At 56.0% G+C, this 26,802-nt stretch overlaps 5 protein-coding genes across 5 annotated transcripts; 3 read left to right on the plus strand and 2 right to left on the minus strand.

Moving 5' to 3' along the window:
* Window positions 1–843: 843 nt before the first annotated feature.
* Window positions 844–3,301, plus strand: UV8b_06517 (uncharacterized protein; the record flags this gene model as incomplete). The annotated part of the gene is made up of 2 exons (XM_043144014.1): window positions 844–961; window positions 1,029–3,301. 2 exons carry the CDS (start codon window positions 844–846, stop codon window positions 3,299–3,301), a joined length of 2,391 nt encoding a protein of 796 aa, XP_042999949.1.
* Window positions 3,302–4,867: 1,566 nt separating this feature from the next.
* On the plus strand, window positions 4,868–7,489 carry UV8b_06518 (uncharacterized protein; the record flags this gene model as incomplete). The annotated part of the gene is made up of 1 exon (XM_043144015.1): window positions 4,868–7,489. The coding sequence occupies one exon, from the start codon at window positions 4,868–4,870 to the stop codon at window positions 7,487–7,489; it is 2,622 nt and encodes an 873-aa protein (XP_042999950.1).
* A 1,070-nt stretch (window positions 7,490–8,559) lies between these two features.
* Window positions 8,560–10,017, plus strand: UV8b_06519 (uncharacterized protein; the record flags this gene model as incomplete). The annotated part of the gene is made up of 1 exon (XM_043144016.1): window positions 8,560–10,017. One exon carries the CDS (start codon window positions 8,560–8,562, stop codon window positions 10,015–10,017), a length of 1,458 nt encoding a protein of 485 aa, XP_042999951.1.
* Window positions 10,018–10,770: 753 nt separating this feature from the next.
* UV8b_06520 (uncharacterized protein) lies at window positions 10,771–11,094 on the minus strand (the record flags this gene model as incomplete). Its single annotated transcript, XM_043144017.1, has 1 exon — window positions 10,771–11,094. One exon carries the CDS (start codon window positions 11,092–11,094, stop codon window positions 10,771–10,773), a length of 324 nt encoding a protein of 107 aa, XP_042999952.1.
* Window positions 11,095–12,575: 1,481 nt separating this feature from the next.
* On the minus strand, window positions 12,576–15,963 carry UV8b_06521 (uncharacterized protein; the record flags this gene model as incomplete). Its single annotated transcript, XM_043144018.1, has 3 exons — window positions 12,576–12,981; window positions 13,128–15,319; window positions 15,526–15,963. 3 exons carry the CDS (start codon window positions 15,961–15,963, stop codon window positions 12,576–12,578), a joined length of 3,036 nt encoding a protein of 1,011 aa, XP_042999953.1.
* Between the last annotated feature and the right edge of the window lie 10,839 nt (window positions 15,964–26,802).

Below are 26,802 nucleotides of genomic sequence, written 5' to 3' on the forward strand. Positions count from 1 at the left end.
AGGCGGGTGGGTGAGGCCCACCCTGTTTCTATTTTCACGCTTTACTTATATGCTTCTGAAACTCTCTTCTTCTTCTTCTTCTTCTCCTTCTTCGCCTCCCACCTGAACCATGGTTGATAGTTGGCGTGCGTCATGCGATGTCTCCAAGAAAGCCCGTTGCCCCCGCTATAGCGATATGCAGCTTATCGGATGGTGGGCAGCGACCTTATCGATAGGGGAAAGGTCTGGGTCAATTGTTTCCTTGAGAGTCGGGAGTCGAGAAGTCGAGACCAACCACGAGTACCCAACTAACGACGAGACGAGACCACGACTATCGCGCACACGGGAGCGACCAATTCTAGACGAGGCATTGTCGAGAGCACGCCGAGGCATACCTCCAAGCTTCAACAGCACATTCTGCACGTTTGCGTAGTGGATTCGGTGTCCTTGACGGCGCGGCGTCGCGTTCCCAACAACCTTGTTCCATGTTCAAGACGTTGGCAACAGGCGCTTGGGCAACTGTCTTGGGCTCATTGAACTAGGGAGGGCCGAATCGAGGTCGACCAGACCTTTACGGAGGCGGCGGCGGCAAAAACACGCCGTGCGACTAATTGAAGGGGTTCGGCTGCCTATGGTCGGTGTAGCTATCTGATTCCGACATTACCAAAATAGCGACCACGACTGGACTTTGTTCTCTTGTTTTCTTTTCTTTTCTTTCTTTCTTTCTTTCTTTCTTTCTTTCTTTTTCTTTTTCCTTTTTTCTTTTTTTTTGGCGGGCCTCTCGGTATTGGCTCTTATAGGGAAGTCGACTTCTTTTCCTGCCCCCTTCTAGCAAGGACCTGTTGTAAGGAACTTGCAGCAGCCATGGCGAGCCAGTTTATTGGACTGCACATGTTGGTTGTGCTCCGCGACCCGTCGGGTTATCGTCTCACTGGTACTGTGAGAGATGTAGAAGCAGGAAGCAGCCTCACTCTGACCAACGGTACGTGGTTTCTGGCACGTTTGCAGACTCGTAATGCAACCATATTGACACACGGATGGCTTCTCAGTGTACATTCCGGCCACCAAGGAAAGGACAGCGCAGATGAAGATAAACGCTTCTAATATCGCCGACCTGTCCGAAATGCCGGCGGAGCTGGCCTCGCCGGAAAAGTACGGCCCTTGTGCATCCGAGCGCGACCTCACTCTGCGTCCGAGCCCTGCTTCACATGCCCATCAGCCGCAGCTTCAACAGCTTCAACAACAACAACAACAACAACAACAACAACAACAACAACAACAACAACAACATGACCAAGCCTTTATGGATCCTGCCATCGTAAAGGTTGGTAAAAGGCCCGTGTCAGTTACGTCGCCTGCATTGAGCTCTGGCCAGCGAGGTCGTTCTACAAGGGCGGGACAAGAGGAATATGTCGAATTGAAGCCCGCAGCCGCGGCCGCGGCCTCGCCCGATGGAAGGAGACCAGAGCCATATATTCTGGATTCCTTCCAAGGCATGCGAGGCATAAGCTTGGGCAGAAGCAGCCATACCGTTCTCCAGCAAACCCCAAGCGCACTGGACACGCCACCGCAGAAGAAGAAGAATCGATCCAAGCATGGGAAGCAGCCGAGATCCAACACCACGAGCCATCATCCAGGTCAAGACAGCAACGGAGCCAACGCAAGCGGGCACGGCAAGGGCTGGAGACAGACGCCTCTGTTACAGAGCACGTCATCCTTCCAGCCCTTCAACTCGCTCAAAAAGAACGGCAAAGGCCGCAAGGGTCTCGCGGACAATGGCTGGGCCTCGGAAGATGTCACGGAAGAGATGGGTGACTTTGACTTTGAAAACAACCTGGCCAAGTTTGACAAGCGGACCATTTTTGACCAGATGCGCAAAGAGGACGAGGTGGATGACGCAGAACGGCTCGTGTCGCACAATCGTCGGCCGAAACCCGGCACTGCCAGCGGCAAGAACTTGCACTATACGGAGATGGTGCTTGGCACGCCACCTCCAGTAGGCGGACAAGAGGCAGGCTTTTGGAACAGCGAGGCGGAAGTAGGCGTCAACGGGGGGTCGGAGAAGTTGAGTGGGGGGCGCGACGGACGCGACGGACGCGAGGCAAGGAACAGCGTTGCTTCCACCGTCAAGGGCCGGGCTGAAAGCATCTCTGGGCGGACGCGACGATCGCAGTCCCGCAAGTCCAGTGCGGTCGCGACCAGCCAACCGCTCAGTCGCGTAAACTCGTCCGTACGTCTGTCGCAGTCGTCGTCCAGGCGCCACACGCCAAGAACCGGTTATCGCAATGCTGACGACCACGTGCAGCAGCAGCAGCAGCAGCAGCAGCAGCAGCAGCAGCAGCAACAGCAACAGCAGCAGCAACAGCAGCAGCGGATTGACCAACCGGGGTTCTATCTCGTTCCCTCCAACCGTCGTCTCGAAGCGATTTCTACTCTGCAGATGCTCAACCTCGAAAACATAGCTGCCAACGAGCTCGGCTTCACCGAAGCTCTCATGGCAGAGAACGCGGGCCGCGGCATCGCAGAAGTGGCAGTCATTGCCTTATCCGATCCCGCCATCAAGGTTCGCTTCGAACTGGCCCTCGCCAGCTCGCTGGTCGACGACGCCTCGTCATCGCTGGGGTCCGCCACGGTCGTCGTTCTCGCGGGCAACAACAAGTCCGGGATTCGCGCGATCGCAGCGGCCCGGCACCTGCGCAACAAGAACCTGGACGTCTCGGTCTGCCTCGTGGGCGTGGAGCGGGAAAAGGACCTGCTGGAGGATCTGAGGAGGCAGGTACAGCTGTACCGTGCGTTTGGCGGCAAAGTGCACAGCAAGAACGATTTTTTCGAGCACATGCGAAAGTCGTCAGCCTCGGGGTCGCCGGCGCCCGTGTCCCTGATTGTCGATGCGTTGCTGGGGCTGACCATTTCGTTTGAGGAGCTCCGCGTCGGGGACCAAGCGACCGTCTACGAACTGATGGAGTGGGCGAATCGCAACGAGGCGTTTGTGCTGTCCGTCGACGTTCCTACAGGCATTGACCCCAGCTCGGGCAAGATTGCCATTATCGACGGCGCTCACCTGTACGTCAAGCCCAAGTACGTGGTGGCCATCGGGGCGCCGAAGAAGGGGCTTCTCGAATCGGTCACGCCCGCAGCCGACGGAGAGCCGGGAGTCGGAAATCCCGTCGCTTCCGACGATGAATGGCGGCTGTACATTGCCGACATGGGACTCGGGAGCGCGGTGTGGAGGAAGGCCGGGACCAAGGTTCGCAAGGGCGTCGACTTTGACGGCAAGTGGGTGCTGGAGATGCGGTATCGCGGAGCGGATGCGCGACTGTGACGAGCAGTCAGCCAGCATCGAGGCCGTTTTATCTCTTTTTTCTCTTTATTTCTTCTTTCTCTTCTTTCTCGTTCCTTTTTTTTCTTTTTTTCTTCTTCTTTCCCCCCCTCCCCCCCTAACAAAACGAATACCACGACATGCAAGCTGGAATCTCTAGAGTCTTTTTTTTTTTCCTCACTTTTTACTTCTTTTATTTGGGTTTTTTTATACCTGATTCTCCTTTTCCTTGTGTTTTTCTTTTCCTTATCTCTTCTAATTTCCCAATCACCTCGACGCCGCGTTTCAAGCAGCTCGGCTGCGGGACCTGCATACGTTTTGGCGTTGATGCGACTGCGTTGCTTTGCTTTGCTTTCCTTTTTTTTTTTTCTTCTTTTTCTCCCGTCGAGCAGCGGCGGCAACGTGTAGACCATCATCAGGGCGGAGGGGGGGGTTTGTCGGTTCCAAATAGTCGGTAGTGGAAATAGAGCACATGCAGTAGATCGTCGTTGGCACCTGGCATGCCATGCAGCATTAGCCTGTGAATCGCATGGCAATACTCCGTAGTCTCGTATGCTCGGCATGGTGGCATGGTGGCATGGTGGCATGGTGGAAGGTCGCCCTCACCCGTTTGAACTTTGCGCCAAAGAAAGGTCGAGGCGAGCACATGCAGTCTGGTTGCCGAACTTTTACACAAGACCGACAAGACGTCACCTGTGGGCTGCGCGGCGCGGCAAAGCAACGGCCACGCCGTGCGCCGCCCACACGCCCTGCCTCAATCCCATGCAACTTCCCGCTTGGCGGTCGATGAGGTATACGATCGATGACGGACGGCTTTTCGGTACCTGCCAGTGCGTCGGCCAGAGGTACCTGGGGCCACAGCCTGGCCCCGCCACAGCCGTTGTGATTGGGGGCGACGCCACTGCCACTGCCACTGCCACTGCCCTTGCGAGGCGAGGGGCGTTGGGAACTTCAAATACGTTAGGTACCTCATACCAGGCAAGATGTGTACTCCGTGCGACAACCCCGAGGGCTTTGTACAGCCGACGCCGTGTGCCATTCGTTGATTTTGACGGACGACATTCTCTCGATCGACGCCAGACGAATCGACACTCGCAACCACCGTCGGAATAACGACTCGCCAAAGAACAGACGACCGGCTCGCCGACGAAACAAAACAACAACGTCTCGAAAAAAAAAAAAAAGGCAGCAAAACGATTCGCCAAAGACAACGTACCGTCCCCGCGTCGGCGACTTTGCGACCACAAGACAAAAAAATCAATTTCCATGCCACTCCCTGGACCCGCGACGACGACGCTCCCGTCCCCATCGCCGCTCTCGACTTCCCCCATGGCTCGTTCAACCTAAGAGACGAAAGAGAGCTTGCACTTACTAGCGCATCGCCCGACGGCCCTTTGGAGCGGCCCGTGCTGCGTCGCAGCGAATCCGCCTGGGTTGAGAAAGCGGCCCCCCCCCCCCCAAAGAGCCCGCGACGACAGGTCGGTCGGTCGGGCTAAACCAAAAACAAAAAAAAAAAAAAAAAAAAAAAAAAAAAGAGAAAGAGAGGGAGAGAAACGACACGGCTGCCTCATGTCGACGGCCTTGGTCCCTTTGGGGACCAGCTCTCTCTTGACCAAGCTCGCTTCGCCAGCGACTCTTGCCGCGACAGCCTCGGCCATCATGTCGGCAACCACAACCACAACGGCGCCGGATGTGGCGGCCGCGACTCGGACCTCCCAGGGCGAATCCAGCCTCAGCTCGCACGACCAGGCCAACCAACCCTTGGTGTCAAACTACCGCGACCCTTTCTTCGCCTCGACGTTCCCCATGTGCTACGCCCTGGCTGCAACGACGGTCACTGCCTACATGCTCCTCGTCATGCTCTTCATCACGCCCAGGTCCTTCCTCGACGGCGGCGTCGTGTACCTCGGCCGTCGCTCCGGCTTCACCCACAGCTCGTCTGGCGGCGAGAACATTGGCGGCCGCCCCTGGCTGCAAAAGGTGGCCGCCCTCACCGTCGTCGTCTCGCTCACCATCGCCACCTACGACACCTTCAAGGTGGCCGCCCACCAGTACAGCTACGGGGTCCAAAACGCCGCCATCATGCAGACAGAGGTCATGGGAAGCATGGAGCTCAAGGTCACCCGCCTCGTGTCCAACTTCTTCCTCTGGCTGGCCCAGGCCCAGACCCTGATCCGCCTGTTCCCCCGCCACAGGGAGAAAGTCGTCATCAAGTGGGTGGCCTTTGCCCTCATCACGCTCGACCTCATCTTCTCCGCCATCAACGGCTTCAAGCCCGGCGAGTCCGGCTCCTCCGGCGGCAACCCCGTGGCGGGGAGCTTCGACTACCCCGTGCCGGCCCTGAGCTACATGTTCCAGCTACTCCTCGGCGTCTTGTACGCGGCCTGGGTCATTTACTACTCCGTCATGAAGAAGAGGTATGCCTTTTACCATCCTCTGATGAAGAACATGTGCCTCCTGGCCGTCATCTCCCTGACGTCGATCCTGATACCGGTCGTCTTCTTCATCCTGGACATATCGAGGCCCAAGTTTGCCGGCTGGGGCGATTACGTGCGGTGGGTTGGCGCGGCAGCCGCCAGCGTCATTGTGTGGGAGTGGGTCGAGAGGATCGAGGCCCTGGAGCGTGAGGAGAAGAAGGGCGGGATCCTGGGTAGAGAGGTCTTTGACGGAGATGATGTGCTGGAAGTCAGCGCGCTGGACTACCCCTGGGATCTAAAACGGAGGCACCGAAAGGATGATTATCCAAGGGGACGCGGGGGACGGGGAAGCAACGGAAGAAGGCGCGGGACCCGCGGTCAAGGCGACGGAAACGGAGACGGAAGTGGCCACGCCGACGGCGACGGCGACGGCGACGGCGACGGCGATGGCAATGGCAATGGCAATGGCGGCGTGCGCCATTCGCCGCAGCGAAAACCCGCCCAGAACCACGCACAGCCCAACGTGTGGCCCGTGGTTTCCACCCTCACAGGCCGTCAGCGCGAGCCGAGCCGCGCCGCGACGGCAGTGGCGAGGACGACGACGACGACGGCGGCGGCGGCGGCGGCGGCGGCGGCGGAGGCGGAGCCGTTGGCGCAGCGCACAATAGGGGGTATTTTCCGGCCTCCGTGGCCCGCTCGACCGTCGGCAGCGGCCATGAGCCCAGTCAGCCGGACGGATACTCCCAGCGCGGCGAGCACCGTCTATGCCGTCCGATACCAGCTGTCGCCGTCGGAAACAACAGGACCGACGCCGGACCCCTTTTCACGAAGGCCGGATCCGCAGCCGGCACAGCCTGCTCAGCCCCCTCAGCCCGCTCAGGTTCATCATCATCATCATCATCATCATCAGCATCAACATCATCAACAGTTGCAGATGGCAACACGGGCGCATAGCAATGCCGCAGAGCTGGCGGCGCGGCCACGATGCTCAACGCAGACAAGCGAGACGCGGGTGGGGAGCACGTCACCGTCGCAGCAGGACGGCGCGCCGTCCAACGGAGCGCGCAATTCGTCGATTGACCCGTCGAACGTGGAAGCCAACACGCCGAGACGGAGTCGCCCGAGCCGCTGGCGCGTCTTGCCGCAGTCGTCCGGCCAGCGGTCGCCAGCAGCAGACGGTCAGCAGCGGCGGGAAAGCTCGGGTTGCCGCGACGCGCTGCAGCACGAGTCGATGAACAGCCGATGGGACATCAAGTCCAGGTTGGAGATGTTTGCCGCCAGGCAAGCAGATCGGGTTCGTGAACGACTGCAGCCCACGACTGACATGGACAACCTGCCGGTCACGTACATACCGGCGCCGGCACGACGAGGCGCGGCTCTGCGGGAGGTGCTCGAGGAGGAGGAAGCGCACCAGGGCGGCAACTCACGGGACGCGGCAGACGGGGAGGAAGCAAGGCGTCGATGTGCGGCGCCGCACCTCGGGCAGCATGAGCATGGCCTTGACGAGGCGGCGGCGGCGGCGAGGCCAGGAGCAGAGGAGGCGGTGGCGTGGACGAGCACGAAGCCACCGCTCTGGCCGGGGGTGAGACGACGCCCGGCGGGCTACGACGACATCGACGAGGACGACGACGATGACGACGAGAACGACGAGAACGAGGAGGAGCTGTTGTACACTGACGAGTCGAGCGGTGCAGACGACTCTGGAGGGCACGAATCCGAGCAGGATTCGGGGCCGTCGCGGAGCGGGAGTGCCGGGGCGGATGGGAGGAGCTAGGCCCGCACGGCGGCGGGAGTCTTGAAATTTGTCGTCATGACCTAGCGCGGCGTTTTTGGCTACACGGGGGTTACATTGGGGGTTACATTGGGGCGGAGGATTACTATAGAAGCGGGCCGCGGGCATCCATCTCTACACGGCACGTCGGGATCCATCGATGCGATTTGTCATTCCATCTTGTTTCATTTTATTATATTTTATCTTATTTTACTTCCCTCGACTTGGTCGGGGGGTCGGTCAGGCGGTGACTGCATCGTGGCAGTTGTTTGCCCAGCCGCCCGTGCATAAAGCCCGGCGCAGCATAAAAGGGCATAAATGTTTGATATAAAAAAAGCATCAGCGTGATCATAAGCATAAGCATAAGCACGCATAAGCACAGTTGCCCGCCGTCGCTGCCCCACCCCCACTCCACTCCCTGTGCGCTGATTCGCCCGCCCCGCCGGACCCTAAGCGCGCGGGCTGCCCCAAGCGTCCGTCGGCTGTCGGTCGGGAGAAAGAAGAAGGAAAAAAAAAAAAAAAAAAAAAAAAAGAGACAAAGAAAGTACGGAGTAGCCGGAAAGAAAAATCGGCGCGGGGGGGACCATTTTTTTTTTCTTTCAAGGGAAAAAAGAAAAGACAAGACAAAGAAGCCGGGCTTAAAAGCTCAAACTTTGACGGCTGTAACTCCTACTTGATCCAGCCAGGCGGGCTTTGCACCTACGACAACGACAACGACAACGACAACGACAACGACACGACACGACACGGCACGTCACGACACGACACGACTCGCTCGGATTATCTCGGACGGGAAGCTGAATAGGGGGGAAGGGGCCTCGCGTAATCGACCGGACGGAGCGGAACAGAGCGGAGCAACGGGCGGCGTCTGAGTGTCATTGTCGTCTGCGTTGTCTGCGTTGTCTGCGTCGTCTGCTCGTCAGTATCGTCGTCGTCTCCTGCATCGTCGGCATCATCGGCATCATCGGCATCATCGGCATCATCGGCATCATCGGCATCATCGTCCCTCGTCAGCATCGTCAGCATCGTCGTCCCTCGTCTCCTCATCAGCTTCATCGGCATCACCCCCCGCCATGGCCGAGCCGTTCCCGCTGCTCAGCAGCCCTGCCGAGCAGCTGCACAGCCTCGAAGCCCAAGGCGCGCGACGACGCCGCAAGTCCAGCGGCCTGGGCGGCGACATTCGCGCCGGCGACACGGGCGCTCCCGCCCTCGCCTCGAGCAAAATGTCCCTCGACCAGCATCGCCACGAGCCCCCCCGGCCCGGCTGCTCCGGCAGCTCAACCTCCACCTCGACATCCACCTCGACATCCACCTCCGGCAGCTCAACCTCCCCCCCCTCCTCCTCCTCCTCCACCTCCAGGAAGCTGTCCAAGCGGCGCCGCGCCAGGGGCCTGCTCTCCCGCCTGCGCCAGACCTGCCTCAAGCACACCTGGCTGCTGCCCCTGGCCCTGCTCGCCGTCGTCCTGTCCGGCTACGCCCTCCACCCGTCCGAGGCCAACCCCCTCCACAGCCTCATCTTCCTGTCGTATCCCCTGCCCGCCGCCGGCGGGGCCCCCCCCCTCCAGTACGGCAAGGGCCCCCGCGACCTCGCCCTCGTCGCCTTCTACACCGTCGTCCTCTCCTTCACCCGCGAGTTCGCCATGCAGGAGCTGCTGCGCCCCTTGGCCCGCCGCCTCGGCCTCAAGCGCAGCAAGCACGCCCGCTTCATGGAGCAGGCCTACACGGCCCTCTACTTCGGCTTCCTCGGCCCCGCCGGCATGTACGTCATGTCCCGCACCCCCGTGTGGTACTTCAACACGCGCGGCATGTACGCCGGCTTCCCCCACCGCTCCCACGAGGCCCTGGTCAAGTTCTACTACCTCTTCCAGGCCGCCTACTGGGCCCAGCAGGCCATCGTCCTCGTCCTCGGCCTGGAAAAGGCCCGCAAGGACTTCAAGGAGCTCGTCGGCCACCACGTCGTCAGCCTGGCCCTCATCGGCCTCAGCTACCGCTTCCACTTCACCTACATCGGCCTGGCCGTCTACACCACCCACGACATCAGCGACTTCTTCCTCGCCACCTCCAAGATCCTCAACTACCTCGACCACCCGCTCGTCGGGCCCTACTTCTTCCTCTTCATGTGCGTCTGGATCTACATGCGCCACGTCGTCAACCTCGAGATCATCTGGTCCCTCTTCACCCACTTCCGCACCGTCGGGCCCTTTGAGCTGGACTGGGCCGCCGAGCAGTACAAGTTCTGGCTGTCGCAGTACATTGCCATTGCCCTGCTGGCTTCGCTGCAGGCCCTCAACCTGTTTTGGCTGTTTTACATTGTCCGCATCGCCTACCGCTTCATCCGCGACAGCACGGCCGGCGACGACCGCTCCGACGACGAAGACGACGACGAGCCCGACGAGACCGACGAGCGCGAGCGCGAGCGCGAGCCCAAGGCCAAGGCCAAGGCCAAGGCCAAAGCCAAAGCCGAGCCCAAGGCCGTCCAGCCCGTGCCTGCCTTGGAGGTCAACGGCAAGGCTGTCGATGCGTCGTTTTAAGCCCTAGACGCCCTTTCTCCTCCCTCCTTTCTTTGTCCTCCCTTGTGGAACTTTTGTAATCTACTTTAATCACGGGTACCCGTGCCTTTTTTTCTTCTCCTTCTTCTTCTTCTTCCTCTTCTTCCTCTTCTTCCTCTTCTTCCTCTTCTTCCTCTTCTTCCTCTTCTTCCTCTTCTTCCTCTTCTTCCTCTTCCTCTTCTTCCTCTTCTCCTTCTCCTTCTTCTTCTTCTTCTTCTCCTTCTCCTTCTTTTTCTTCATCATCTTCTTCTCCCCCTCCTTCTTTCTATTTTCCCCCTATTTATTTCCCCCGTTTGTAATCCTATACAACCCCCTTCGTCACCGCAAGACGCATCGTGCCACCCACCCTACCACGCCTGCACGCCTGCACGCCTGCACTCATGATTCGACAGCCCACGATACTTGGAACCATAAATAAATAAAACTAATAAAATAAAAAAAACCAAGACGAAACAACCCCCCACTTCCCACTTCCTCCGGCCTCGTCTGGCGTGGCGAGCATGGAACCGGCGTTGACGGGGATGCAAAGACTACCTCTTAGTCCATGCCGCTTCAGGTGCCTCGGCTGGGATGCACGGTACCCCTGTTGGTAGTATGCTTTGGGAGAAATGCGAATAATGATGGATGCAACGTGGTTTGCCGACCGGTGCCTGAGTACATTGCCCCCTTCCCCCCACCCCCCCTTTTTTTTTTCCCCTTGTGTGCATGCATGGGCCGCCGTGTTCCACTTTTGCATCATCGACGGATGGGCCTTTTTTTCCAATTCGTGCATGGGAGCGCTTTGCGTGATGGACATGACATGTCGCGTGGCCTTGTGATGATGGATGCCGTGGCGGTGACGACGGTGATGATGACCGTCATGAGCACCGCCGCTACGACGACGATGACCACAACGGGGCACGAGGTGTCCGGCAATCCAGGGCTGATGAGCCGTCTGGCCTGGCCTGGCTTGTCTCGCGAAAGGGTCGCACAGGTCGTCCGTCCATGAGGGCTGCTTCGCGGGCTGCTTCGCGCGGCTGCTTCTCGAGCCGTCGGTCGGATGGCATCGGACACAATCATGTCAATCCCATCTGGTCTTTGCTTCCACAAGCGTCACGACGCCGGGAAAGTAAAGCACGCTACGCTGCCGGCGACATGAACACATCGACATCAGCATCGGCATCGGCATCGGCACCAACATCACCATCACCATCACCATCAGCACCAACATCACCATCACCATCCCATTCTCCAGTGGCAATTTCCCCTCATCTCCCGGCCGCACAGTGTATGTTTGTCTCTACCGTGACTAAAAACCAAAATCGTAGCAAGCAAAGCAATACCATGTCTTAGGTGGCAACAAAAAGTTTCATCCGCTAAACTCCGCTCTTGCGTTGGAAAAAAAAAGAAAAGAAAAAAAGGCGCTCTCTGTCCCCTTCCCCCCCCCCCCCCCGGTCTTCCTCCCCAAAAGAATCACTTAATGGTTCGTTCCCCAAGAACCCTCCCTTCCCTTTGTGTGCCCCGTGCGTGTGCGTCTTCTTTATTTGGTTTTTTTCTTCCCCACCACGGTCTTCCCCTTAACAAACCGACAAGTCAAAGAGAGAGGAGCGTCTTAACGAGAGGGAAGGGGAAGGGGGGGGGGGGGGGGGGAGGAGGAGGTTTGTCTCCTGGCCCACCGCTCAGGACTTGGCGTTTGTTTCATGTCATTACCAGAATTGCCCTTTACCTTGCTCATGCAGCCTTTCCTTGTCGATGTAGGGGAGAGCTGCATGCCGCACAACATACCCACATCCTCAAAACGCAGAATTGCCAATTACCTCCAATAAACCCTTGATGAGGCTAAAACCCATGTGCGGTCAGCCGAGTTGTCCAAATCGCATAGGCCAGTCAGCTAGCTATTAAGCAAGGCCGAAAGTCACCTGGTACAGCCCGCCGGGGGAAAAGAAAGGCGCAAAGAAAAACCCCCGGGGAGAGGGCCCAGCTTTGCTGCCGCACAAGCTTCATGAATCATGGGGAAAAAAAAAGAACAAAAAGAAAAAAAACATGAAACTGTCTTCAGTGAATTTGGCGCGACAAAAAGTTTAGCTTGTCGCCGCATGTTGCCGCCTGTTGCAGCTTGTTGCAGCCCATGGTAGGCAATTAGCATAGACGGGAGGGCCACTGAAGATGGATTCAAGAGATAAAATTCTCGTCACATGGAACGAGGAAAGGAAGTTGGTCGCTCCAAACGCCAGTCCAATGCAGTCTTGATGCGGTGTCAATCGTAAGATGGTGCGGAAATAGAACCTGTCGATCAAAGACGTCGTAGCAATCCATTGTTTCCTGCAGTCATCAACTTGTTTCGAAAGACTGGGCCGTGGCCAAAGCCTTGCAAATACTATTCTGTGGGATGAGACTTTTCATTATACGCCCAATGTATCGTGGAAACAACTGCCTTTTTTTTCCTCTTTTGTTTTTTTTTTTGCGTTCTTCGTGTGGTTCTTCGTGTGAAAGAAAAAGATATGCATGGCAAACATTGGGGTGCGAGGGGGGGGGGTTGGACCAGGTAAGCTTTCGGCTTCTCAGTGTCCGTCGTCCCCGTGATCGGCGGTGTGAGTGGATCCGGCATCAGATGAAGCTGACGAGCCTGACGCAGACGACGATGCCGAGGTGGTTTCCTCTCCTTGGATACCACGGCTCGTGGCGTTACCCGACAGTGTTCCAGACGAGCCCAGACTATGGTAATCTTCCATAGTGGCCTCGTCGGGCGTCTTCGAACCCATGTTGGCTCGCCGTATCGCTCTTGCTGCTTTCAAGTGTGCCTCCCGGGCAGCATCCATGGCGCGCTCAGCCCTGATTTGCTTTTCCCACATCGAGGCATAGCGCCCATTGGCGTCTAGCAGTTCGTCATGGGTTCCTCTTTCCACAATCTCGCCAGCGTGGAGCACAATGATTTGGTCGGCGTGAGTGATGGTGGAGAGTCGGTGCCTGTCGCCACTCGGTCAGCAAAAGAAAGGTAAAAGTGAAAGAGAGAGAGAAAAAAAAAAAAAAAAAAAAAAAAAAAAAAAAAAAAAAAAAAAGGTACAAGGTTGAGAAAAGTCGTAACAAGCGGAGTGTCCAACGCCGCGACTTACGCGATTATGAGAAGCGTTCGGCCCTCCCCAATGTTCCAAACATTGTCCTGGATCTCCTGCTCCGTATGCGTGTCAAGCGCCGATGTTGCTTCGTCCAGCATGATAATCTTGGGATTCTTGAGGATAGTTCGAGCAATCGCGACGCGCTGCTTTTCTCCTCCGCTGAGCCTAAGTCCCCGCTCTCCGACCTGAGTGCCGTACTGATCTGGAAAGCCCATGATTCGGTCGTGGATGCTCGCGGCGCGGCACGCCGCATAAACCTCTTCCTCTGTAGCCGCTGGGTTTGCATATTTGAGGTTGTACATGAGACTCTCGTTGAACAAGGTCGTGTCTTGGGGGACCACACCAATCTGCCTGCGGACCGAGTCGATGGTGAGGTCTTTGACGTCTTGCCCGTCGAATTCGATGCTGCCCTCGTCGCAATCATAGTATCGAAACATGTGGCGAAAAAGGGTAGATTTGCCGCCTCCCGACTCGCCCACGAAAGCCGTCGTGGTGCCCGGTGCACAGTCGAAACTGATATTCCGCAGGGCTGGTTTGCGTCTGTCGTAAGCAAAGCTCACCCCCTTCCACCGGACGTGGCCACGAAAGTTCTCGAGGGGCTTGGCATGGGGGGAATCCACAACCGTCGGCTGGATTTTGAACAGTTCCAAAAGCCGTTCGCCCGATATCATGGCCTGCTGCACGGTCCTGTAAAACGTGCCGAAAAAGTTCAGAGGACCCTGCAGCTGGGTAAGGTACGACACCACCGTGAACCAGTTGCCTGCAGACCTGACTCCCACCGCAACTTGCCAGCCGCACACCAGCGTGGCAATGATTCTGCCCAGGTTGAAGACCAAGGTTTGGCAAATGTTCATCAAGACCATGCCTATTTGCACCTTGGCTTCTGCTCTCTGAAACGCCGCAACCTTGTCTTTGTAACGTCCGGACTCGAACTCCTCGGCATTGAAATACTTGACGGTTTCGTAGCTCGATATCGAATCGTTCTTGACGGCTTCCTCCTCCCGGTCCGCGTTTGTCATTTCACGCCTGTGATCTGCTCGGGTGGAAGCCATCTTGATTGTCATGTACAGGTACCAGCAAGTGTTGACCAGATTCAACTCGGCATAAAACGGCCCAAAGTAGTTGTAAAAGAGAAAGATGGATAGAAACAGGTCAAACAGCATTGGTACGACTTGGAAAGTCACCTGCTCCAGGAACTGATTGATGGCTGAACCCTTGTTCAGGGCGGAGAGGACCTCGCCAGTGCGTTTCGACAGGTGAAAGTCGAGGCTGAGACAGTGGACATGGTTGAAGGCTGCAGTGGTAAGTCCTCTGTAGGAATACTGAGACACAGGAATCCAGAGGAGCGACCTCAGGGCGCCCAGCAAGCCCGTCTGGCCCTGCAGGATCCATAAGCCTCCGAGAATCACGAAATCCGTGAGTGGGAAGTTTTCGGTCGTCAGAGGCTCGCCACGACGTGCCGCCTGGATGGCCTTGTCAAGACTGTCGACAACTCGCCCAATCTGCCAGGGGACAGAGGCATTGACCAGCCGCTGGATGACGACAAGAACAAAACACAGCAGGACTTGGAACTGCAATCGAGTCGAGTCCTTCGGCCACAGGTAAGGGAAGAAGAGGGAGTAGCCGCGCACATATTCCCACCAGGTTCGGCGTGGAAGCTTTTCAGGTCTGTAAAACGCAGCTTGCTCATCTTTCCGCGAGGTGCCGTAGGCTGACGCACGTGTTGCGCTAGACAGGGCTCGTTTGCGGGAGCGCCGTTCTTGCGATGCGTACAGCTGTCCGTTGGTGTTGTCCAACAAGGCAGCACCGCATCCATTGAGCAAGGGAGTTGATTCGTTACACTGAGCCGCGCCAATCTCTTGGCGGTTGCGTCGAACTTTGAGGACCCAAGCAATGCAAAAGAGGCTGATAACGGCCGTCAAGTGCATGATGCGAACAAAGTACAGGACGAGGTCAAGCTTTGCCCATTTGTCAATGCAAGTCTTTTCGCCTGGTTCTTTAGCAGCTGTCCGAACCGATCGTACAAAGTGGCAATCGGCAGCAGCAAGGAAGGTGGTGGTGAAGAGGACGAGTTCTCCAATAAGTCCCAGGACCCAGACGGCGAGGTGTACGATATTCGGACCCTTTCTCCAGTCAAAGAGTGAGAAGAGAATGTAGAGATAAAAGAATGTGGAACCCGTCACATGAGCCTTGTGGTGGTGGTGAAATGGGCACAATTAGCAAAGACATGATAACGCCAGGTGGCCCAACTCCCGGAGCAGGATGTGAATCCACGATGAGATGGGTAACTTTGGGGGGCGGGGGGGGGGGAGTATGGGTTTTTGAAAGGCACCCGTCTCATCGGATAAAAGGGCAGCGCATAAACATGTATTGACTCGCAGGGCATGACACTTACCACACTCCATTCACCTGCCCAGGGCAAGCCTTCTCGAGACCACTTGTAAGGGTTCTCATGCCAAAAGGCATGGACAAACATCAACACGCCCGTGGCAACGTAGCTCAAGAACAAGACGGCCGCCAAGTAGCGAAAGACAATTTTGGCAGAAGGGCCAAAGCGCGGGCCGATCTTGCGCTCGCCATCGTCTCGCTTCCTTCGTTTGGTGGTGGGCAACGGCTTGCCTCCGGGGCCCTTGACTGAGGATTGAAGGACGTCTTCTTCCTTCTTGGCGTTGTAAACACTGTAGCACGCGGCGCCGCCTACAAATGCAACTAGCAGCACCAAGGCGTATAAGTACTGAGTTTGTCGCAGAATGGCATCGCTGGGACTGACAGCATCACGCGCATAGCCAGCCTGTCTCGGATCGGGGGGCTGGTTTTCGTCGGTAGCTCCCATGGCGGACTAGACCACAATTCGTCACGGTTATGTTAGCGAGACGATCAGAACGAGGTCAGCGTCGGTGATGTGATTTGAGAAAAAGACCACACATGTGTTCTTTTTTGCTTTCCCTCGTTTTGCGTTGGGGGGGTGTGGGGGGGGTTGTTTATTTTTTTTCTTGTCTTTGTTTCTCGTAGCTGTGATAGGTGCTGCCCAAGACCCGAAAATATTGGCAAGCAAGAGCCCTCTGGCACAATCAGGGCCGGCTGTGAATCATGGCGGGAAGAGGTAGTGAATGACCCGAGGGGTTTGGACCACGCGGCTCACGCTGAGCCGAAAGCTCGTCCACGTAGGATCCGTCGTCCTGAGAGAGAGATGGTTCCGTCGAGGAGGGAGAATCGGTGCAGAGAGAAGGAAAGGCTCGATTTTGGACAGGCTGCAGGCACTTAATCGTGGCATTGAGGCGGCGACTTACAGAGAGAACTGGTGGAACGGACAAAGCCACCTGGAGCAACCATTGCCCTCACCAAGTCAATTGGCGGAGGTCGGCGACGTGTGAAGCGAACGAAGGCAGGATTCAGCAGGCAGGAACCAAAGATTGCTGTCGTCTTGCACCACAAGGGTTGGAGAAGGGCCAGGAGGGAAAGAAGCACGACGAAAAGAGAGAGAGAGTGAGAGAGAGAGAGAAGAGAGAGAGAGGGGGGGGGGCGAGGGAGGATTTGGCGGGCAAGTGGTGAAGAAGAACAAAAGTTGGAGAAGTGGTTGTGCGGCGTGTGCAGAATGTACATGTACATACATGCAGCAGGCGGAGGCGTCTGGTGTGTCTCTTCTGCCTCTCTGCGTCTCTGGCGCACAGCACAAGTCGTGCTGGACCAGACGTCGTCTTGTCACTGCCACTGCCACTGCCACTGCCACTGCCACCCACTTGCACCTGGCTTGGGTCTGGTGCTGCCAGGTGCCATGCCCTGCCATGCCATGCCATGCCATGCCATGCCATGCCATGCCATGCTATGCCCATGCCCATGCCCACGCCATGCCCGGCAGGCTGGCACCAGAACGCACACAAACATCCCCCCCCCATACTCACTCTCTCACACGTGCACTCACCCGCAGACCGCCCACCGCCCACCGCCCACCGCCCACCGCCCACCGCCCACTGCCCACTGCCTACTGCCCACTGCCCATGCCCTCTTTTGCCCAGGCCCACTGCCCACCCACCAACCCAGCACCAGACGCCGCCACGCCACCAACCCAACCAATGTCCCGAATTCCCCCCCTCCCCTTCAACTGGCACATCCCACGGCCCATCGCTTGGACTGCAGAGCTGCTCCTCCGTCGCTAAAATAAGAAGGGGAAAGTTTTCCTTCATCGCCAAAGAAAATAGATCTGCTTCTATTTAGGACCTTTGCGAAAGGTGCCCACGGCAATGAGGCAGCATGGGCTGGTCTGGTTCGTACGGTACATAGGTATAGAGCAAAGTGACCTTGGCCTTGTCCAGCGTCTGCGTCCCCAGCGTACTGGGCCCGCCACCGCCTTACATGTACGCACCTAAAGGCCCCAGGGTCCCCAGAAGCACCCAAGTACCGAGGTACCTCCCGCCTTTCCCTTGGTGCTCCGTACTCCGTCGTGCCGTGTACGTACTGCGTACAGAGGGAGTCCTTGCATCTTCGATGGGGGCTTTGCAAACAAGGACGGTGGGTGTGGGAGGATGTGGATGTGGATGCGGATGCGGATGCGGACGCGGATGGCGGATGTGGAAGGGGGTGCCTGGGTGGAGTGGGGGGTGGGCCGCTGGGTGATGCTGGAGGGGTGGGGGTGGCGGGGGGGTGTGGGTGCAAGATCCCCCCAAGGCATGCGGTTTTCAACAAGTTTCCAGAGTTGGCAGCAATTGACAGGCATCTTTTTGTCCCAATACATTACAATCATAACCACTAGATTGATGCCCGTGCTGGTGCCCTGGTGCACTCGACACTTTCTTGAATGCTTCATCCGGTACCAGCAACGCAAAAGCCCGATGCCATGCGTGGCTGGGCTGGGCGGGGCGGGGGATTTGACAAGGTACATGTAAACAACATTATGTAAGCACCAGACGCAAAGTCTACAGTACAGCACAAAGCCAGCTTTCAGGGCAATTTTTGCCACGAAGCATCCAGCTCTTGTGGACCGTGGTTAGCACGGGGGGAGAAGGGGGGTTGTCTTTGTTGTTGTCAACACTTGTCAACAACAACAGTCAACAACAACACCTACCAGACCACATGCAAAAAGGCACGGTCAACTCACAGGTAAGTCAGTCAGTCACTAGTCACTAACCTGCTGGCCCGTGGGCATAGCTCAAGCGCGCAACCCAGGCAGGTCTGGCTGGCTCGTTGTTTCCATGCCGCTACGGTGTAGAAAGTGCTCCGTACCAAGGAAGGGGGGGGTGTGATGCAAATGCATGTGTGTAGCCAGAACGTAGCAGCAAGAACAATAACTCGTGGTAATTAGCACTACGTTGCTGCTGTCCCCTGTTGGAGCCTTTTTTATTCTTCTTGTCCTTCTCCTTCTCCGACTGCTTCTTCTTCGTCTCATATCTTTTTTTTTCTTTTTTTCTTCCTTTTTTTCTATTGCCTTTTGTTCTTTCAAAGAAGGAAGGGGCGGGGATAAAAAGGTAAAAGAAGAAAAAAAAAAGCTGGATAGACGGGTTTAAAAAGCCATGCATGACATGACATGACATGTGCAATACGGGCTGGCCGAGCCCGGGCCGGGCCAGCCTCATGCCATTTGTCCAGGTACCCTTTTCCTTTTCCTTTTCCTTTTCCTTTGGTCGTAATTGAAATCAAATGGCCTGGTCCAGATTGGCACTGCAGCAAAGTCCAACTACAACCCCGCCATCGATGCGGTATCCCCGTCTGGTCCAAATCTGCCTTTGTTGGGATGGTCCATCCGCGACCTGTCAAATATCAGCCGCCCAGCCCAGGCGTAGTCAAAATCCCAAGATTCAGGAGAGACCGAAAAATGCGTGCGTGCGTGGCCAGTGGGCCAAGGGCAACCTACCAATTTTCACACCCTGCATGGTGCTTTCATGGCTAATTAGCAATAAATATGGTCATGGTCACGGTCATGGTCATGGATAGGTCGTCGGCAGGTACTCGGGCGCCGACTGGTCTTCAGCCAATGCGTTTACCGGCTAGATAGAGCATTGGGCACATGCATGTGGGCTGCTGGGCTGCCGGGCTGCTGGGCTGCTAGGCCGCGGGGCTGCTTGGGCAAGTGCCAGGTACCTACCTACCTACCTACCTTACCTAGGTACATGTATCTATGTATGTGGCTTCCGAGTCGAGTTGGTCGGTACATGTACCTAGGTACCTTACCTTATGTAGCCCTTTACAAGTCGCATCGTGTCGTGCCGTGTCGTGTCGTAGCTAGAAAATCCTAACAATTGAGAAACAACCGCGGAATAGTAAAAGAGATTACCCTTGAACCCCTTGTCGCGCGTAGGTAGGTAGGTACTAGGTAGGTCCTCGTTCAAAGGTCGCTGAGGTTGGGGGTTGTTGGTCGGCCCCCCGTCTGCACAGGCACAGGAACACCAGAAACCCATGCCTCATCCAACGAGACAATCAAAAACACGACACACCAAGCCGTTTCCAAATGGTACTCATACATTACCAACATATTGTATAATAAGCTCCAAAGGCGCATCAATCAGAGTTGTTTGTTTGCACATGGCATTGACCTAGCGTTTTGGATACTACATATGGGATTTCAATTCCATACGGTACGAGGTACCCAAGGTATGTTGTGTGAATGCCTCCCAGGGCATGTACATATGTACTCCGTACATAATCTCCTCTCACTCGTTGGCCCTGCCTGCCTGAGCTTGAAATGGGCCGTGTTGTTTCTTCGCCCAAGCGATCCATGCCATGGGCCCGTGGAGCCGTGGAGTCGTGGAGCCGTGGGGCCGTGTTGGCTGGCTGGTGGTCATCTCTGATAACAGGAACCTCGATGCCTCGTGGCTCACGTCGCCACCCTCAGGGGGAGGGGGAGGTGACTGCTCCAAGCTTGCTACGCCCTGGACACGGTTCCAGCGAGGTGTTTGGTTGGAAGGGTAATTTGACAGCATCACCATGTCCGTAACTTGCCTGGTGCAACAGCTGACTGACTCTGGTCCAATGTGGCAACTGGATCCAGGAGGCGCACCCAGCAAGCTCAGCCACGCCCGACGACGGCGCATGGCGAAGTCAGGTGTGAGGGAAAATAAATAAAATAAAATAAAATAAAAAAGAAGAAGGGTGTCGCCAGACCGCTGTTGATATCGACACCGGGAGTTGAGTTGAGTTGGGTGGCGGATCGTCTTCCCGTCCAAGAAGAGAGTATAGGGAATAGGACTCTGGAGAAATCGGAAACCCCGTTGAACATGGGTAGCGAGCATGAGCATGCCTGAAAGTCAGCCGCAAAGCCGCAAAGCCGCAAAGCTGCACCCAAAAGCTGCAAAGCCATTCCTGCCTGGCCTTTCGAGCTGTCAATGGCTGTCAATGGCTCGCTCGACGTGACCCTGCGTCGAGCAGCACGTGCTGTCAAGTTTCAACACTCACCGTGCTTTGGAGTTGTCATGCGATGAGGCCCATCAATCACCATGATGGATGGAGCTCTCGGGTTTGTCAATCGGATGCTCGTTGGCACATCTCTCCCCACGCCTTTTTGAAACTTGAAGACGTCATCAACGTCTGCACGTCGGTATATGCCGGGATGTCCAAGTGGCCAGGCCCAGCCTTTTCTTGGAAAGGTTACGGCGAGGCAACCTGATTTCGGCTCAGCCTTGTAACATGCAGAATCTCCCCCCCTCCCCTTTGGACTGCCATGTCTTTTTCCGGTAACCATGGCAGTCGTGGTGGGTGGGCTGAAAAGTCAAAACGAGTTGAACGTGACCAACAGTGTGGGTGCGTGGGCGCGTGGGCGCGTGGGCGCGTGGGTGGTGTTGAGTGCGACAGAAAGCAGAAAGCTTGTTGATCCCGTGCTTGATCTTTGGCTTGCCCCATCATGAGACATCAATGCAACCCCTCATGGAGGCTGCTGCTGCTGCTTGGAAGCCCACGAGCAGGTAGGTCGAGGTTGCCTCGGGCCCTATGAGCAGATGAAACTGAATCAGTCAGCGGCCCACATGCGGCACAACATGGACCGAGCTCATTATCCGTCGATTCGTGAGAAGGGGACGAAAAGCCCAGATGGCTCGAGCGCGCAGGTCCCAGTCGACCCATTTGCGGAAGGCCCTGTTTGACGAGATGTGTTTCGCCGTCGATGAATTTTATCAAATCCGGGCGGGATGAAGGAAAGGTTGGGTGCAAAATATTCGCCGCACAGAGGACACGGAGGACACAGAGGACTCAGAGGACTCAGAGAACACAGAAAACACAGAAAACACACAGACAACAAAGAGAACAAAGAGAGCCCTTCTTCTCCCACTCCCCAGGTCCCTGGGGGGAGGGGGGGACGCAAGGGCTATCGGGATGGAGATGTGAGTTGGGCGGTAAATTATCGGGGGGGCCCGACATGTCGCCGCCTAGACCCAGTGGAACGCGGGGGGCAGGAGCGAGGCGGCAACATACGGCCCTACTACAGTAACTCATTGGCTGCTTGCAGCTTGCCCAATGCCAGTGCTTGATCAGGCCGTGCCATCCATCACAAACAAAACACCAGACATGTTGGATACTTGGCTCTTTTGGTTATGTAAGCCTGGTGCAGAGTTGGGTCGGGTTCTGGTCGACTTGGATGGGTTCCTTGAAACCCCCCCCCCTTGACGATTTTGCTCCCCCTGCAATGATTTCCCGGAACACGCACCTCGACCAACTCGGATTCTCCCGGATCTTGGCCGCCGCTGCCACAAGAGGTGAGGTTGGCCGTCCTCGTCCGCCAAACCAGACTGCCTGTGCCGAGTGCTCCTCCGTATTCCCATCCCGTCAGAAAATAGGCAAAGCTAAAGTTCTGGTTCGCCTCATGAGGTCGCTTGTCCCAGGAGATTGGGCCGACCCTGTTCGATGCAGTTCCACTGCGCAACAATTTGTCAACTCGAGGCCAAGCAAGCATGTCTAGGGCGTCCAGGCACCCCAGACTCCTGCAGCTATCCACCTGTTGTACCTCTTGGAGCGTGTACATGTCAGTCAAGCGCTCTCCCCGACTTCTTTCCCAAAGGGGTCACAATCTGTCTGTTACCAACGTGGTTGGCTGCCTTGGAGGAGTTGGTAGTGCGGCATCATGATTGCTTGCTGTTTTCGTCGGCTCATGCTGCATGTATCATGTACCGTTTGCGAGCAACAAATATGCCTGCCTTGTCATGGAACTCGGACGGCGGCAGAAACCTGAAGAGCTCCCGGGAGGGAGGAGCATACTCCGCAAGGGGTACCGTACTGACTGTCTGTACTTTATTGCGCGGCTGGCTCGCACGCACACACAATCTCTCCGTCTTACGAACAGGTCGTTTCTCTTTTATGCAATTGTCCCAATCCGGTCCAGTAAAGAGTGTTTGTCGGCTGTTGCTTGCTTGATCGCAACAACAACAACAACAACAACAACAACAGCAACAGCAGCAACAACAACAATAGACGGCTGTTTCCAGGTGCCGGAATGCGCAATGCATGGGGATGGGATTAGGGATGGGATTAGGGATACCACTTGCAGCTTTGACGCGCACGGTCTCGGCGCAACAAGATGACATGACAGACGGGCAAGGGCAAGTGGTCAAAGTGGTCGGTCTGGTCGAGGTTCCCTTCCCCCTCCTGCCTGTGGAGGAGTCGGTCGGTTGGTTAGTCTGGTTAGATGAGTGTGTAAGGAGGTTGGTTGGCAGGCGACGGCATGTCTCTCTCGCCTTGCACCAACTCGGCCGTCGAATCAAAGACAAAGGCTGCATCCAAAGTTGAAGACTCGCGCGACACACACAGTCTTGGTCTTGACTCTGCCCGGGGCCGCAGAACAGTTGAAGCAGACAGACTTGAAGCAGACAGACTTGAAGCAGACAGACTTGAAGCAGACAGACTTGAAGCAGACAGACTTGAAGCAGACAGACTTGAAGCAGGCAGACTTGAAGCAGGCAGACTTTGACTTGAGCATGGAGGGAGCACAACAAGGCGGTGATTGTGCTGTTAGTTTACAGCAACCGGGATCCATTGAGGCCAAGCGCATGCCATCCGTGCGTTATTCCCGGAATAAACGCGGTGAGAGAAGAGACAACAACGCCGAGGGTTAACAGACCCCGGCCGCCTGCACGGCCTGCACGGCCTGCGCGGCCTGACGCCGTGCACGCGATTTGTCCTACGCCATCTGCAACAATCCCCACCTTCCTCCACCCCAACCCCAAACTGCTGTGCTAGCTCGTCGTCTTCCCGCCCATCCGCCCATCCGCCCATCCGCCAGCACCGCCAGCACCGCCCGGCACCGGCTTCCCGCCTTTCCGTTTGTCGCCACCGCTGTGTTTACGAAGTAACTTGGTCAAGTCACGATAAAATCAATTTCGCAAACAAAATTAGCGTCTCTTTCACGCCGCACACCATGCAGACTTGGAGCCAACAATAACGCGATCGAGTCATCTGCAGAGCTTGGTGATTTTTGATGCGCGTTGACCTTGTTCGGTCCAGGCGCCTTTTTAGCGGGCCCGACATACTCCGTTTGGTCAACAACTACCTCCTACCTACCTTAATTTACACAGGAGCAACATTAGGAGGTACCAGACCAGACCTTATTCACGCGACGTCCGCAACGCTAACAGCCAGGTTCTGGGCTTGTATCGACAGATGGGGTCGGTGTACTCCGTACTCGTCCTTTTCCTGCCATTGGGGGACATGAAGCAAACTACCAGGTAACTGACGTACGCAAGGGAGCCTTCTTTCTCTGACCGGTTCCCCATCCAGAATCGCGCCGAAATTCCTGAGCAGGGACATCACTCAAGATGGCTCCCGGTGCATTTTTTGCCTTTGCAAACGTGAGCAAACGTGAGCAAACGTGATGCAATCCCGTCAGGGGATGGATTACTTGCTACGCACCATGGGCTCTGCATTAGGGACGGTATACAGGTACCTAATCTTCGGAAGGAGGTATTCAGAGTAGGGCAGGTGCGAATGGGTACCATAACTACCTCCTGGGGGCAGGGCATCTTGGCAGGAGGTATGTACATAGCCATCGCTCTGTCCCTGCTGTTCTTTTTTCTTTCACCTTTGCGTCGTATCTGCACGCTCTCGTGTCGTTGGGCTCTGCCGGCACTGAATCTGGTCGCGTCATCATGACAATACTTGGCATCTCATTGAATGCTCTTTCCGCTTCTCACCAACTGATTGTCCCGTCTTCACCGCTCCGCTTCACCAACCAGCTGCTAAACAATGTGGCGTTTGCTCCGTGATATCCTATCCTGCCCTTGCTAAACACACCGCAGAACGATGCTCATCATCAAACTCGGGGACACGTTCCGTCCAGAAGGATGCCTCACAATGCATTCTGTCACCTTTTCTGCCGACTTATTCGGCATAAACTCATTGCGCGGGACCATTTCACACCCCTGTTAGCGTATGTGCGCGTCTATTCGTTTCGCATGATTTCTTCTCCTTGGACGATGTCCCTCATTTCCTCTCTTCCTTCTTTGGTCTATTTGTATTGTATCGCATAATCAATTTTTTGGCATTATCCCGTCTCTTGTCTTATTTTTCGCTTATTCTCTAAACCATATAGCTTTGTATCTCGCTGCCGAGTCAGGTCGACATTTTATGGATAAAGCTAAAAGTCACATTGGTGGAGACAAAACGAAAGCAAAGTAAGTAATGTGCTGGGCGATCTAGCCTATGCGATTCATGAAACAAAAAAAAACAACTCGGGCCTGCAATATATTTCTCGGTGGCTGCATGATGTGAGATCCAATACCGCTGATTTCAACACCAGGGAGGGATCCGCTGACCTAGATTCAGGGTCGAACAAGGTGCTTCTCATTGTTTCACAAGGGATTGGTTCAACAATATGAGTACTCCATACTCCGTCCGTACCGCGCCGTAACGTGCCGCGGCTCAAGGGCCGCGGTCGATGTGATGGCGTCACCGCCCCCTCATTCGTTCATGCAAGCTTGATACGTAAAGCACTTGATCAAGTACTCGGGACGATCAATGTTTCCGAAACATCTTTCCGGTGCTGACTAGCTGACCGATACATACATTTGAGCCTGAAGGCGACAAGCAACGATTAAGGGTTAGCAAAGATTTGTGCTGATGCGAGGCGATAAACCCAACTTGAACTTGTTATTATGTGGCGTGGCATTGCTTGTTCGCTCCCCCTTTCTTTTTTCTTTTTTTCCTTTTTCCCCTCTCTGCGATGCACTTGCGGGCCGCCCGCATTTCCCGACCCTCCAATGCAGCGGGCGGCAGCTATCAAGTACGAAGCACAGGTATGTATAGTTTCTTGTACTCGCCAACAGCGGGTTGGCGAGTACTATGTATGCTGCCCGAACTACGTCCAGACGCTCACAGTGCTTGCATCCCTCATGGCTCCAAACCTCAACTTCATGTTCCTTTGCTATTTCTTTTACTCCGTCCTTGTTTCTCGGGCTTTACATGCCGTCCCTCAGAGGCATCCCCAGACATGAGTCTTCCAACTGACCACTTCCGTAGTGATTGTACTTTCTCACTGGTCGTGAAACATTGTCGATCTGCGGCCCTGGCAGAGCGAGATAGATGATGGAAATGCCCCCCTTTTTGAGTACTTTGTGCGAATAATTGGGTTTCGGTTTCAAGGCGTCCATCGATTGTCCGGCTTCAAGCAGGGCCAGCAAGGACACTATTGAGGCATTTCCTTGCCGGTGGTGACTTGTCAAAAAGACTTCAACCTCTCTGGGGCGAGCAAGTGTCGGCCCCCGTACTCCGTACTCGTACTGTAACCAAAGTTTACCAAACGATGTTTACCTCAACAGCCTGGTGGGACAGAGGTGTGGCTCACATGCCCGTCGCCGGTTTGCAACATTCATGAAGCACTTGCGGCTGCAGAAAGTGCATTAGGCAAACAGCTGGCGGAGTCATGATTGAATCAATGGCTGGCTCCTGCGTCTCACTCGATGCTGTCCAAAAGTTCGCCTGGTCTTGATTATTTGGTCAGGCCCTGTCTGATGGCGTTGGCATTTTCCGTTCGTCACCCAAGACCAAAACCCAGTGCCCAATCCAACTCGTCTTCAAATCGTGCAACTTTTTCGCTTCTGCACCTGAAGATGCCACCGTGGGAGCACACAGGGGTAGCAGTATCGAGATGGTCAACACCCAAGGGGGCCAAGAGGTGGTAGGTAGCATGCAGGCACCTTTTACTTTTTAGTTGCTTCCGGGCCGAGTCGTGCATCCTGGGTGAGACGGATATCACCAGACGCACAACGGGTAGGTGACATGTTATTCAGCCACGTCGGAGCCGCATCTGAGAGAAGGCCATGCCATCCATGCCTTTTGCTGCTGGGACTCACTTGGGGTTAGGGTTTTTTTTTTTTTGTTTTTTTGTTTTTCCCCAATGGCAAATCACTTGCATTGTGAGGTTGGGCCTACTGGGGGTTTCAGCCTATCCATGACTGCAGGGCCCAGGCACGACAGGCCAGGCCAGGCCGCAGCACGTAGGCTGAATCACTTGAAAGCAAGAAGCAAATAGGATGTCTGTCCTTGAGGGGCGGTTTTGCGGTTTCTAGCTTGTGCTTCTGCCGAACCCTATATGCCCGGCCTCCCAAGGGGGTGTTTACCACCCCGGCTTTGGCAGCGAGCCGGGACGGAAAGGTCATGATATAGTTATCCCCCCATGCCCCCTCCCTGCAAGACGCGAGGGGTTTGGGATGGAGGGAGGGAGGGAGGGAGGGAGGGAGGGAGAGAGAGAGGAGAGAGAGAG

The sequence above is a fragment of the Ustilaginoidea virens genome, chromosome 5, assembly GCF_000687475.1.
Source record: "Ustilaginoidea virens chromosome 5, complete sequence".
Lineage (NCBI taxonomy): Eukaryota > Fungi > Ascomycota > Sordariomycetes > Hypocreales > Clavicipitaceae > Ustilaginoidea > Ustilaginoidea virens.